General features: G+C 50.0%; 1 protein-coding gene across 1 annotated transcript in view; it reads right to left on the bottom strand.

Moving 5' to 3' along the window:
* The window catches only part of CLPB (ClpB family mitochondrial disaggregase), a 134405-nt gene that overhangs the window by 3973 nt on the left and 116618 nt on the right, over nucleotides 1-13814 (bottom strand). The window contains exons 12-13 of the mRNA XM_075919632.2: nucleotides 9322-9478; nucleotides 901-974 (exon numbers count right to left, since the gene is read on the bottom strand). Of these exons, the coding sequence (XP_075775747.2) occupies nucleotides 901-974; nucleotides 9322-9478 (231 nt within the window). The remainder of the gene's footprint in view (nucleotides 1-900; nucleotides 975-9321; nucleotides 9479-13814) is intronic.

The raw sequence follows: 13814 nt of genomic DNA, 5'->3' as shown, positions 1-13814 counted from the left end.
TGGCCGTAGCCCTGTGTATGCTGGTTAGCCCGAGTGGGGTAGGAGAGTCCATTATCCACCTGATCAAGCGTGATCCAACTGATGCCATCTTTGGCAGAGGCCACCGTGAGTGAGCAGCTTCCCCAACTGGTGCCACACACGCAGCCCACGCTCACCCTCTCCCTGAGGTTTGGCTGTATTAAAACGGGGGGTGAACAAGAAGATCCTCACCCCAGGCCTGGTGGCTCCGAGGGCTCCTGCCTCCCCTCTTCTCATTCCACACCCTAGATCCTGCTTCCTCCCAAGCCCTCCATCGCAGCTCACCCCTGCTGCGATGTCAGAAGGAGCACGATTATTCAGGGCTGTTCCAGGAACCGGCACAGCCACTTAGGCAGCCCAGCCCTGTGTCAGCCCCACCCAGACTCTCCATGACATTATAAATTAAAATTAATGGAGATTACCTATCTCCAAGAACTGGAAGGGACCTTGAAAGGTCATTGAGTCCAGTCCCCTGCCTTCACAGCAGGACCAAGTACTATCCCTGACAAATTTTTGCCCCAAATCCCTAAATGGCCTCTGCAAAGATTGAACTCACAACCCTGGGTTTAGCAGGCCTATGCTCAAACCACTGACCTATCCCCCCCCCTGCTATGGCAGCTTTATGCAGTGACTGCACTGGGGGAATTCTCCCCTGACCTGTCCAGGGGCTTTTCTGGTCCCCTCCCTCTGCTGCAGCAGCCCAGAGGCCAGGCCAGGGTTGGGATGGGGGAGAGCCCTAAGTTATTATAACCCTCGTCCTTTCCCTCCCAGGCTGCCACTAGACTGTAAGCTGTCAAGGCAGAGACTGCATGTCTAGCATGCTTCTGGGCGATCGAAAATAAATAGCAACAATGGCCCGGGGATGAATAAACCCCTCTGTACCTTTAAGATCGGGCGAATAACATTCTCCTTGAATTGCTTGGAGATGGTTATCTTGTCAGTTATCTGGACATCATCTGAAAGGAGACAAAGTCACAGTGTATAAATGTCTAAGGAGGGCAGAGCATGCGCCTTGTGTCTCACCGATTTCTGCAAGAGCAGATGGACACGGCACTTTGCACAGGAGTGAGGAACTGGGCAGGAATGGAAGACCAAGCTTTACAGGAGAGTCTGCAAAAGAGACCCAAGGAAGTTGTCATACAAGCACAGACATGCACTGCCCCGAGGGATGTACGGGTACTACCCTGCCGGCAGCTTTGTGCTTGCCAGGACCGTTACTTGTGATCAAAGCCCACTGGCTTCTCAAAGAATTAGTGGGGTACACATTCTTATATCCCCACTGATCTACTCCATGGGACCCACCAGGCCTGCTGAACACACGGAACCAACAGCCTCATTACACCAGGTGGCTCTGTTTGTTTCTGCACCAAGATCTTGGAGCCCATGCACCCACGGACCCAGCCTGCGCTAGCTGCATAAACCAGAGGAGACTTCAGCTCACTGTTGATACTTTGCATGGGACCCTCTGTACTTGCTCAGTACCTGCTCTCATAGCTCCAAGAGCTCTCAACTCACCTCTGAAAGGAGACCTCTTAGATAACAAAGGACCTGGCCTGGCCTCCACACATTATCTATGGATAGTGGATCAGATGTCATGACCGATGCTGATTACATGACACACAAAGTACCCTGCTGTCTAGTGCTGTTATGCTTACGGCTGTCACACCTTATCAGTCAGACGTATGCTATGCACTAGTTTCCCAGCTCCGCGTTTTTAAATCTCTTTAACAAACAGCAAAACTTGCACTTAGCAATCAGCTGTTTATGGCCTAAAACAATCCCTCTTCATTTCTCAATGAGTTAACTACATTAGTTAATGCAGCAACGTTTTTTGAGCTATTGCTTGGGTGAGAGATGCTCAAGGGAAAATTTCTGAAAGCATCTTTTGAAAGTCCTATCGAATTTGGTCTAAGGGCCAGACCCTGAAAGCCTCACTCACCTGGGTAGCACCACCGGCATCCATTAGTCACATAAAGATGGGGCAGGCAAGGCCCTAAGGTGGCACTGTTCTGCTACTGGTGCCCAGGGACAACTGAAGTTGTTGGTTTTCAGCTGCAAATCTCCACATGGTGCAAGCTCTTCATGACCACCACTTTCCCCACATGATACCCACGGGCCACAGTGAGCTGAGGTACTGAAGCTAATCAAATCCTAGTTTAAATGGGAGGCCTTCTCTATGACACCCCCTGAATTCTGGAATGTGCTCTCTCCCCTCTTTTTATAGCAGAGCCCAAATGCGCTGATGCAGGTATTTTCCTGGCAGAGGGCTCGCTATGCAGGAGAGGTGAGGAAGCTTGGTGAGAGAAAGCTGAGTGAGACGGGAAGGCCTTTAGATACAGACCCAGGACCACTGTGTACTTGTACACATTTTGTAGTAAGATGTGGTACATAAGCCTTGAGCTGGCAAGACAAGGGGGATTTTAACTACACAACAAATAATTTGGAATGGCATTTTTCCTTGGCGCAGGTCCTTGTCAGATAAAGGTTGAACAAAACAGAGCAAAGGGTACGTCTACACTACAACGTTAATTCGAACTAAGCTAATTTGAACTAACGGATCCAGACTAAAAAACTAGTTCGAATTAGCGTTTTGCTAATTCGAACTAGCATGTCCACATTAAGTGGACCCTGAACCAGGCTTAAGGATGGCCGGAAGCAGTGCCGGCAGGGCATCAGAGGAGGACTTAGAGCGTGGAGATGCTGTGTCAGGCTAGCCGAGGGCTGTGCTTAAACGGTCCCGACCCCCACCCCGGACAGACAGTTCTCAGGGGTGCCCTGCTTGCAAAGCAGTCCTGGCTTGGATTGCCCGGAGTACCCACACTGGGCACATCACAGCACTCGGCTATCAGACCGGCTGCACTTGCCGCAGGCTGCCATCTGGAGAGAGGGGGCAATTGGGGGGCTGCAGGAGAGCTTCCACCCCCAGAAACCCGCAGAGCCAGCCCAGTCCTCCCCATCAGGGGCGCGTACCCCATTCCTCCCTCACCTCCTTCCACTTACCCTTCCCTAGCCCCTCTTCTTGATATACAAAATAAAGATAACATGTCTTCCAAAATGGAATCTGTCTTTATTGAACAAAACTGGGGGAGACTGGGAAAAGGAGGTGGGAGAGGGGAAGAGAGAAGCTGGGAGAGGGGAGGGCAACTAAAATGATCAGGGGTTGGGAACAGGTCCCATATGAAGAGAGGCTAAAGAGACTGGGACTTTTCAGCTTAGAAAAGAGGAGACGGAGGGGGGACAGGATAGAGGTCTCTAAAAGCAGGAGTTGGGTGGAGAGGGTGCATACAGAAAAGTTCTTCATTAGTTCCCATAAAGAAGGACTAGAGGACACCAAAGGAAAGGAATGGGTAGCAGGCTTCAAAGTAGTAACAGAAAGTTGTTCTTCACAAAGCAAAGAGTCAACCTGTGGAACTCCTTGCTGCAGGAGGCTGTGAAGGCTAGAACTAGAACAGAGTTTAAAGAGAAGTGAGATCAAGTCATGGAGGTTGGGTCCATGGAGTGGTATTAGCCAGGGGGTAGGAGTGGTGTCCCTGCCCAAGGTTTGTGGAAGGCTGGAGAGGGATGGCACGAGACAAATGGCTTGGTCACTGTCTTCGGTGCATCCCCTCCAGGGTCCGTAGGGTTGGCCGCTGTCGGCAGACAGGCTACTGGGCTAGATGGACCTTTGGTCTGACCCAGTACGGCCAAAACTCAGGTCTCAGGGTCGGGGGTCTCAGTGGACCACCTTGATTTTCATGCACTCCTGCTCCTGGGTGGCCAGGCTGGCAGCTCTCCTGCCCTAGCCGGCCACTTTCCTGTGCCTAGTGCGGAGGTCGTGGACGAGGTCCACGATGTCAGCACTAGCCCAGGCGGGTGCCCGCCTCTTGGGGTCCCGGGCAAGCTCCCGGGAGCCGCCAGCCTGGTCCCGGGAAGAGGGGAAGGGCTGGGGGGCATCGGGTGGGTGGCTTGATCCGTGCCAGGTGCAGGGTCTGCTGGTTGGGTGCTGGCAGGCTTGCACCTGGCACGGGCACCGTAGCCAGCCCGTGCCCCATTAAGGAGTCCGGGGCCGGGAGGGGGGCAGACGAGTTTCCCTGGTGTTGGCCAGAGTGGCCACCAGGGAAACCTGGGGAGGGCTAGCCTCCCACTAGTTCGAATTAAGGGTCTACACAGCCTTTAATTCGAACTAGTAAGTTCGAACTAGGCTTAATCCTCGTAGAATGAGGATTACCTAGTTCAAACTAAGCGCTCCGTTAGTTCGAATTAAATTCGAACTAACAGAGCGCTAGTGTAGCGCCTATGAAAGTTAGTTCGAACTAATGTCTGTTAGTTCGAACTAACTTTGTAGTGTAGACATACCCAAAGGTGGTAACTTCCACGCACAGCTTCAGGAGTAACACCAGCTATTTTCACAGACAGAAGGAAAGACACTGGCATCATCACCACAATATTCAAGTAGCTCTCAAAGCTGAGAAGTCAGTCAATTACAGGGCGGCAGATTAAAATCTACTGCAGCCAGACTTCAGAGTCTAAAATACATTTTACAGCTCTCTTGCTTGTCATTCATTGTTGCTATCTCAGTAAACTGCACTAATCTCCCAGAAATTAAAATTCAATTCTTTCCTCATTTAGAAGGTGGCACTTGGCATTTTAAAATGTTATTCTTGAAAGTTCAGTTGCAAATGTGCCTTGTTTTTTACCTATTTTGACTGAAGATCAAAGGTTCTCTCTGAAGTGAGCTGTGCCAGCTCCCACTCAAGATAAAAAATGCATATGTATAAAAAGAGAGAAGCTGAGAAATATACATCGCCAGCACGAAGAATTAAAGTCGTTGGCTTCATGAATCTGAGTTTGGGGTGGTTAGTTCCACATCATGTGTTTAGTAGATCACTCAGGACAAATTCTCAGGACATTTCCACTGGATTTCCTAGTTAGGAAAGCTCTCCCTGGAAAGACCACCTATGATGGTGCTGTATATGTGTGGCAAGAGCAAGTCACTTCTCCAAAAAGCTTAAGATAAAAAAGTTTAAAAAGTAGTTTAAAGTTTAGTTTAAAAAGAAACTAATCTTTTCTCAGATAGCTAAGCACTGAGAACAATTACCAGCCCACACTAAAGAGGACAGTCATTACAGCTGGTGTGCTGTGAGCAATACCTATCATTCTGCGTAATGCTGTTCCACTGTTTCCTTATACTCCCCTGTCATTGTCTCTTATGTTTACACTGTCAGATCTATGGAACTGGGACCGTCCCTTTGTTCTGTGCCTGGTACAGTGGGTTTCTGCTCTGTGACTGGCATTCCCAGGTGCTATGACCTTACAATATATTTTAGAAATATGCGTCTGTCTGACCATCCATGAGTCCATCTTCTCAAACAGTAAGAGCTAGGACCACCAAATTTGGTATGCAGCTTCCTTTTATCATAACTTAAAGCAATGTAAGGATTTGGTTGTGCCAGGACAATGGGATGTGCCTGGAATTCAATAGTTTCTCATAAAATGAAAAAGGAGTAGGGAGGGACAGTTATACTGTTGAATGCCCACAGGAAGGCAGCAAAGAGACTGGGACAGCTATAATCCCATTGGGCCAGCAGGGGGCGGGGTAGAGAAAGGAACAGCTATCTACTATATATTTCAGAGAGATTGTGTGTGTCCCACAGCTGGGGCACATGTACCCCTCTCCCAGCTGTGCCTGCTGCAGCCATGGACTGTGACGTAGTGGGGGGTACCTTGCTGGTTGCCATGCTGGGCAGTGGGTTGTGAGTGACCTCCACTGGCTTCTGTCTGCAGCACGGCCCAGCAGGGCAGGGGATGAGTCATTATGCAAAGGGGGCTTCGAACCTGTCTGACCAGTTATCTCCCGGGGAGCGGAACAATGGGAAGAAGGGGAGTGGAGCCCTGGCTGGGGGCAGGGCTGGGAGTGAGTTAGTTTCTGTCTGGGATCATGGAGGAAGCAGCCTAGGCAATGGGCTGGGATTTAGGGGCCCAGGCTCCCCCGTCTCAAGGAGGGCTGAGGCATCCTAGGCCTGCCCTGTAACCAGATTACATCTGTGCTGTATCCTGGGGAAGCAATAAACTCCCTCTGTTCTACTGGCTGGTGGAGTCTGTCCGTGCCATTACGGAGGTGCAGGAGACGGGAAAACCCCAATACGCCGCCACACTGCTGCAGCTGCTGCAGCCATGGACAGGAGCTTCTTCCCTGACCCCAAGCTGCTGCGGTGAGAGGGGGCCTGGGTTGTTCTCTCTCTCCTGTGTAGCCTGCATACTGAACCTCTCATCTCCAGCTCTCACCACAGAACAATGGTTTGGGGTGGGAGTGGGGGAAGCAAATCGGCCGGCGGGGAGTGGGACTGAGTAACACCGGGTAACTCCAGCTAGTTCTAAATAAAGTGCAGCCCCCTGAAGAGTTGGATCCTCAGCCTTGGAGGGGAAACAGGTGGGTAGGTGAGAGGGAAACCTCTGAGATAATTTCCTTGTGGCAGAATTACAGGTCAGCCATTTCCCCTTTAAAGATTCCATCTGTACAAGAGCCTCAGTCTTGGAGAGAAAAGAATCTGAGGAATCCTATCTGGTGTTCACAATTCAAGAAGGATAAGAACATAAGAACGGCCGTACTGGGTCAGACCAAAGGTCCAACCAGCCCAGTATCCTGTCTACCGACAGTGGCCAGCACCAGATGCCCCAGAGAGGGTGGACCGAAGACAATGATCAAGCGATTTGTCTCCTGCCATCCCTCTCCAGCCTCTGACAAACAGAGGCCAAGGACACCATTTTATCCCCTGGCTAATTGCCTTCTATGGACCTAACCTCCATGAATTTATCCAGCTTCTCTTTAAACTCTATTATAGTCCTAGCCTTCACAGCCTCCTCTAGCAAGGAGTTCTACAGGTTGACTACACGCTGTGTGAAGAAGAACTTTCTTTTATTAGTTTTAAACCTGCTACCCATTAATTTCATTTGGTGTCCTCTAGTTCTTCTATTATGGGAACTAATAAATAACTTTTCTTTATCAGCCCTCTCCACACCACTCATGATTTTATAGACCTCTATCATATCCCCCCTCAGTCTCCTCTTTTCTAAACTGAAAAGTCCCAGTTGCTTTAACCTCTCCTCATATGGGACCCGTTCCAAACCCCTAATCATTTTAATTGCCCTTTTCTGAACCCTTTCCAAGGCCAAAATATCTTTTTGAGGTGAGGAGACCACATCTGTACACAGTATTCAAGATGTGGGCGTACCTTAGTTTTATACAGGGGCAGTAAGATATTCTGGGTCTTATTTTCTATCCCTTTCCTAATAATTCCTAGCATCCTATTTGCCTTTTTGACCACCGCTGCACTCTGTGTGGAAGTTTTCAGAGAACTGTCCACGATAACTCCAAGATCTCTTTCCTGATTTGTCGTAACCAAATTAGCCTCCATCATACTGTACGTATAGTTGGGGTTATTTTTCCCGATGTGCATTACTTTACACTTATCCACATTAAATTTAATTTGCCATTTTGTTGCCCAATCACTCAGTTTGGTGAGATCTTCTTGGAGTCCATCAGCAGGATGTTGATAAATTACAGAGGGTTCAGAAAAGAGCCACGAAAATGATTAAGGATTAGAAAGCCTGCCTTATTGTGACAGATACAAGGAGCTCAATCTATTTAACTAAACAAAGAGAAGGAGAAGGGGTAACTTGATTACAGTCTATACAGGGAACAAATATTTAACAAGGGCTTTTCAATTTAGCAGAGAAAGGTCTAACATGATCCAGTGGCTGAACACTTAGACAAATTCAGACTGCAAATAAGACATGAATTGTTAATGGTGCGATTAATTAGCCATTGGTAGAATTTACCAAGGGTAGTGGTGGATTCTTCATAACTGACAATTTTAAAAATCAAGATGGAATTTTTTTTCTAAAAGATCTGTCCTAGGAATTATTCTGGGGGAAGTTCTGTGGCCTGTTACACAGGAGGTCAGACTGAATGATCACAGTTATCCCCTATGGCCTGGGAATCTCTGAAGAGGTCTCAGTATAAAGAAACAAGGATAAGTCACAGAGGCTGGCAGTGTTGAGAAGAAAGGCAAATGCCCAACATGTGGGGAGTAGGGATAAAATACCTCCCTCTCCCAAAAAAAGGTGACTAAGAGTCATAGACAGCCAGAGCCTCAAGGATCTGACCTTCACTACACAGAATTTACAAAGCTGGTCAATTCAAATAACAGACATCAAACAAGAGTGAAGTCAGTGAGTGTGTGTAGCCACTTCTACCTCAATAACAGAATCGCTGAGAATGTGCTTCTCTAGAAGCCAAATTTAAGCAACAGAACCAGGTCCTGGACTGAGTGACCTAGGGGGCTCCTTCCAGTCCTTTGTTCCTAGCTTCACAAACGTACGTAGGGCAGCTCATGTGGCGGGCCTGTATGTCCTCTCCTGCCTGAGACTGGCAACCAAAGATGCTTTGCCTCAGACAGCACAATCAGCAGCATGTGCCAACTGCAGGCACACCAGCTCACCTCAGGAAGAACAAGGGACCTATTCAGAATTGCCCACTGAGTTGGTGCCAAAGGAAACAAACGACTTTCTAAGGAGCTTTAAAGGACTTTCTAAGACCTTCAGTTTGCTCCAGGTAGAAACTCAAAGAGTTTTTAACAGCTTGAGCAGAAGAACTTCAATGCGATGAGCACACAGAAGTGGAAAAAATACTGGTGGAGAGATTGGTTCATGAAAGTAGAATTCCATCACCAACTTTGGAAGGAGGGTGGGAGGTGGCCACAGCACCACCTTAACTAGGGATGTTAAATTTAGATTAATTAACTAATCGAATAGTCGATGGCATTTCCATCGACTATTCAATTAGTCTATAAGGGTACCTCTGCCTTTGAACTGTAGCAAGAGCCTGGCAGGGCTCTTGTACATTTCAAAAGCGGAAGTCCCACAGAGAACAGGGGGCCAGCAGGGACTTCCCCGCTGGCCTCCTGCTCCCTGTGGGCCTGAGCCTTTGAAATGTACAAGAGCTCCAGCGGTGATCTTGTATATTTCAAAAGGAAGCCCGCCACATGGCTAAAGCAGAAGTGAGGTCACAACATTTACAAGTTCCAGCTGCGGTTTCTGCTGGGAATTCTTTGCCTGGCTTAGGAGGAGGAACTAGCTGGAAGGTCCAAGTGGTGACGGTAGCAGAAGTTGGTGATACACAATTGACCAGCATTGGAAGGTTCCTGCCAATAAAGGCTCTGTGGCTTATGAGGCAAAGCACATGACTCCACATCATAGGATGTACAGAGGTAATTTGATGAAGACGGTTCCTTTGAGGATTGGATATCTAGGAGAGGTGGTTACCTAGGTTTTCGGCAAGCCTGTTCCTACTCATTTCCAGCGCCTCCTGTCTGAGCTGCAGGGCATGCTGGGCGATCTCATCACTTGCCACGTTGGAGGTCATGATGAAGATGGCATCCTTGCAGTCAATGGTCTTTCCCTTCCCATCCGTCAGCCTGCCCTTCAACAAGAACAAACACCAAAAACTGCATCAACAGGGCTGTTGTGCGGTGACACTGCAGAACGCTGCAAAAAGCATGGGGGAGATTTCAAACACATGAGTGCCAAACCCTTCTTCCCAAGATGGCGATAGTGCTTAAAGGAAGCCTGGACTAATGTCCTGCGTGGCTATGGGTGTCACTGAAATAACTCTGTGCTAGAGAGGTAGCATAGTATCCATGAACCCTTCACAGGGAGCGGGAGGACAGGGAGGGAGGGTTAATGGGAACTGGTATTTGCCAAGTGCTTTCATTGGGGGAAGGCATAATTTGGAGGAGCAAAATGTTATTATTATTATAATAGTCAGATGAAAACAAAAATAAATACTCGTGTAGGAGGGGACTAGCCACAGAGGGTTAGGAAACTGTCACCAGAAAACTGATAATGATTGTCATCACTCTAGAGCAGGGGTGGGCAATAATTTTTGATGGGGGCCAACTTCAGGATTTTGGAAGCAGTCAAGGGCTGCACTCTTCTATGGAAGGGTTATGGGGTCTGGGACGGAGGCTGGGTGCAGAACGGAGCTTGAGGTCGGGGACTGGAGTGCAGGAGGGTCTGAGAGGGAGTTTGGGTGAAGGAGGGAATTGTGACCTGAGACCCAGGATTGGGGTGTACAGCCCTGGAGGGGATATGGGTGCAGGAGAGGATTCTGGCCTGAGGGAGGGGTGTAGCAGAGGGTGTAGGGTCTGCGAGGGAGCGGTGACCTTGGGCGGGAGTAAGGGAGGGGGGTTTCAAACTTTTTTTCCTCATGACTCAGTTGAAGAAAATTGTTGACGTCTGCGACCCGACATCATGTGATTAGAGTGTGGGGCTTCCCTTGAGTGGCTCCTGGTTAGCAGTGCAGCCGGGGGGGCTAAGGCAGCTTCCTGTCTCTCCTGGCCCTGCAGACCAGGCTGCACCCCAGAAGCAGTCAGCAGCAGGCTCTCAGCCAGTGGGAGTGCGGAGCTAGTGCTCAGGGCAGGGGCAGAGCACGGAGCCTTGTGCGCTTTCCCTCCTCCCAGAAGTTGGGCCTGCTACTGGCTGCTTCTGCAGCACAGCACAGTCTACAGTGCCAGGACAGGCAGGAAACTGCCTTAGCCCACCCACTGGTCACCTGATCCCCATGCAGCAACGAGACCTAGCGCCCGACATTCCACAGCTCAGTACTGGGTCGCAACCCACAGTTTGAAAAACACTGGCCTAGGAAAGAGGGTGCAGAGGGTTTTGGTGGTGACCTGGGGCAAAGGACTGAGGTGCAGGGTCTGAGAGGGGGTATGGGTGCAGGAGAGGATTCCGGCCTGCGGGAAGGGTGCAGGAGGGAGCGCAGGGTTTGTGAGCGAGCTGTGACCTGGATGAGTGGAGGGTGAAGAAAGTTTGGGTGGTGACCTGGGGCAGGGAATTGGATGTGGGAGGGGGTAGAGAGCAGGCTCTGTCTAGTAGGTGCTTACCTAGGAGGCTTCTGGACAGGACCCTCAGGCAGGCTCCCTGCCTGCCGCAGCCCAAGGCTCAATGCGGCTGGCTGCTCTGTGTCTGAGAGTCCTGGTGGGGTGGGCCATGGGGCTGACTGAAAGGCTTCTTCTGGCCCATATGCTGTATCTTACCCGCTCCTACTCTAGAATAAGGGTGTGGGCTGGGGGTTGTGTGTGTGGATGAGTTGTTAGACTGACAGTGCAACTTCACTAAGCTATAGAGAGCAATGTATGGTACAGCAGGATTGTGCCGACAGATCAGATGAGGGATCACAACTGCAGCTACTGTCCAATATCCACACGCAGTGCATTAACCAGAGGGGACAGCCGCAGGTGTGTGTGTCCTGCGCAGGGGGGCGATTGTTACGGTTGTGAGCACTGATCTCCTCTGGATCATTGTCCCTCCTACGGTACTAAAAGAGGAACCTTTCAAAAATACTAATTTTCTTTAGTAATAACAAAAAAGAACAAGGTCTCAAGGCAGCCTCCCCACCCCCGCTATGTACACAAGAGCAGATACCCAGCACAATGACACAAATCCTCGTAGGGTGCTTGATATTAACGTTTAGGTTATTGCCCTGTCAAGCATGTGGTGCAGCAATTGATTTCACATTTAGCTGCTGCCGTGATGATCTATGCAAGAAAAAATTGTGTTATTAATCCTTAAAAGAAAAAAAGGGGGTTTGAAGTTTGTTTGCCTCTTAGGACAGATTGAAGCTTCAAAAACCTCCCACAATAAGGTTGTGCACTCAATCTACCATGCAGGAGTCATATAACACTTGTCTAGCTCCATTGCCAGGCACTAAGTTGCCTCACAGACACAGGGCGTTTATCTCTGTCCTCCCATCGGTTTATACAGATGCAACCATGCCGCCCAAAGGCAGACAATGAGCAGAGCCCTCCCTTGAAGAGCAAACAGTACACATGCCAGGCAAAATGGGAGTCTGTGATTCCTGCCAATACCCTCTCTTCTCAATATTACTAGGGCCAGATTAGTGTGCATGGCTAAGGGAGAACAGCCGCAGGACATGCTATCACAGACAGCCCGAGCAATCATAACCATAATCAGGCTGACTCAGAAAGCAGACAAGCCCTTAATAAGAAATAGCATTATACAATATCGATGGCGGTATCTGCCAGATTCAACAGGCTCCTGAGTCTCCTTTCAGTCCATAGCGTGTCTCTGCATGGTGCAGAGATACATCCATTTGCTCCTGCTAAAGAGAGGTTAGGTTGTCTGCCTTATGTTAAAGGGGTACAGTCTAACTCAGGAGCAAGGAACCTTTTTTCTATCTGGGGCCACTGACCCACAAGTAAAATCAGTTGTGGGCCACGCGCAGCCCTGCAGGGGTATGCAGAGGCCTGGGACTTCCCCTAGGCTCTGGGAGAGAGGAGGCAGAAATGAGGAGTACAGGAGGGGGCTCTGGATTGGGTCTGAAGGGTTTGGAGTCTGGGAGTGGACTCAGGGCTTGGCCAGAGGGCTGGGGTGCAAGTGCGGGATTTGGGAAGGAGTTAGGGTGCGGGACAGAGTCCTGACCTGGGGCAGAAGGTTCAGGAATGGGGGTGCGGGCTCTGGGATGGAGTTTGGCTGTGGGAGTGGGCTCATGGCAGGGATACAGAAGGGGACTCATGACTGAGGCAGAGTTTGGGGGTGGGGGTGCAGGCTTTGGGAGGGAGTACTGATTTTGGACAGGTTTTGGGGTGGGGGTGTGGACTCTGGGAGGGGTTTGGAGTGTTGGAGGGGGCTCAGGGCTGGGGTGTGGGAGTGGGCGAGTGGTGCCAGCACCGTTTACCTCAGATGGCTCCTGGGTGGTGATGCAGCAGGGCTAAGGCAGGCTCTCCCCCCCCCTCCCAGCTCCCAGAAGCTGCCATGATGCGGTCAGGTGGCTCTCTGTGGTGCACACTGCTCATGCCCGCTGGTTCTACCCCTGCAGCTCCCATTGGTCGTGGTTCCCAACCAATTGATGTTGAGGGGGCAGCTGCATGTGGACTCTGAGCTTCCCTGGTTGCCCATCCCTGTGACTAGGGGCTGCAGGAACAGCTGACTAGCCTGACCTTAGCTTTCTCCACAGCTGCATGAGCCAGTGCTCATGGTTTCAGCCCCGGCGGGGGAGCTACAGCTCAGGGCTTCCGGTCTGTGGTGCAGAATCTTGCCGCAAGCCGGATGAAATTAAGCAGGGCTCACAAGCTGGAGGTTCCCTACCCCTGGCTTAACTGCTCAGCATCTGCACAGGAAAACTATTTCACTCGGTGTTTTCTCCACTGTATGCCCACACCTGTACTGAGCGCAGTTCTGGTTGCCTCATCTCAAAAATACATTAAAACTGGGAACAGCGCAGAGAAGGGCAACAACATGAGGGGTATGAAACAGCTGCCATCCAAGGAGAGATTAAAAAGACTGGAACTATTCAGCTTGGGAAAGAGATGACTAAGGGGGGCTACGATAGAGGACTAGAAGATCACAACTGATGCAACGAAAATGAATAAGAAAGTGCTATTTGCCCCTTCACATAACACAAAAACCAGGGGGTCAACGAAGAAAATTAACAGGCAGTACGTTTAAAAGAAACATAAGGAAGCGCTTCTTCATACAACCCACAGTGAGCATGCTGAACTCGTTACCAGGGGGTGTGGTGAAGGCCAAAAGTATAAACAAGTTAAAAAAAAGAGCCAGGCAAGCTGATGGAGGACAGGTCCATCAGTGGCTGTTAGCCAGGATGCTCAGGGATGCAACCCCATGCTCTGGATGTCCCTAGGGCAAAGGGAGGCAAACTATGGCCTACAGGTCACATCCGGTCTGTGGGACCCTTCTGGTCCCCAAGTTCCTACCCAGCTCCTCTCCATCTGTCC

The sequence above is a fragment of the Pelodiscus sinensis genome, chromosome 1 (assembly GCF_052426305.1).
Source record: "Pelodiscus sinensis isolate ZL-2025 chromosome 1, ASM5242630v1, whole genome shotgun sequence".
Lineage (NCBI taxonomy): Eukaryota > Metazoa > Chordata > Testudines > Trionychidae > Pelodiscus > Pelodiscus sinensis.
The sequence above is the reverse complement of the archived record's forward strand: the minus strand, read 5'-3'. Positions and strand labels throughout refer to the sequence as shown.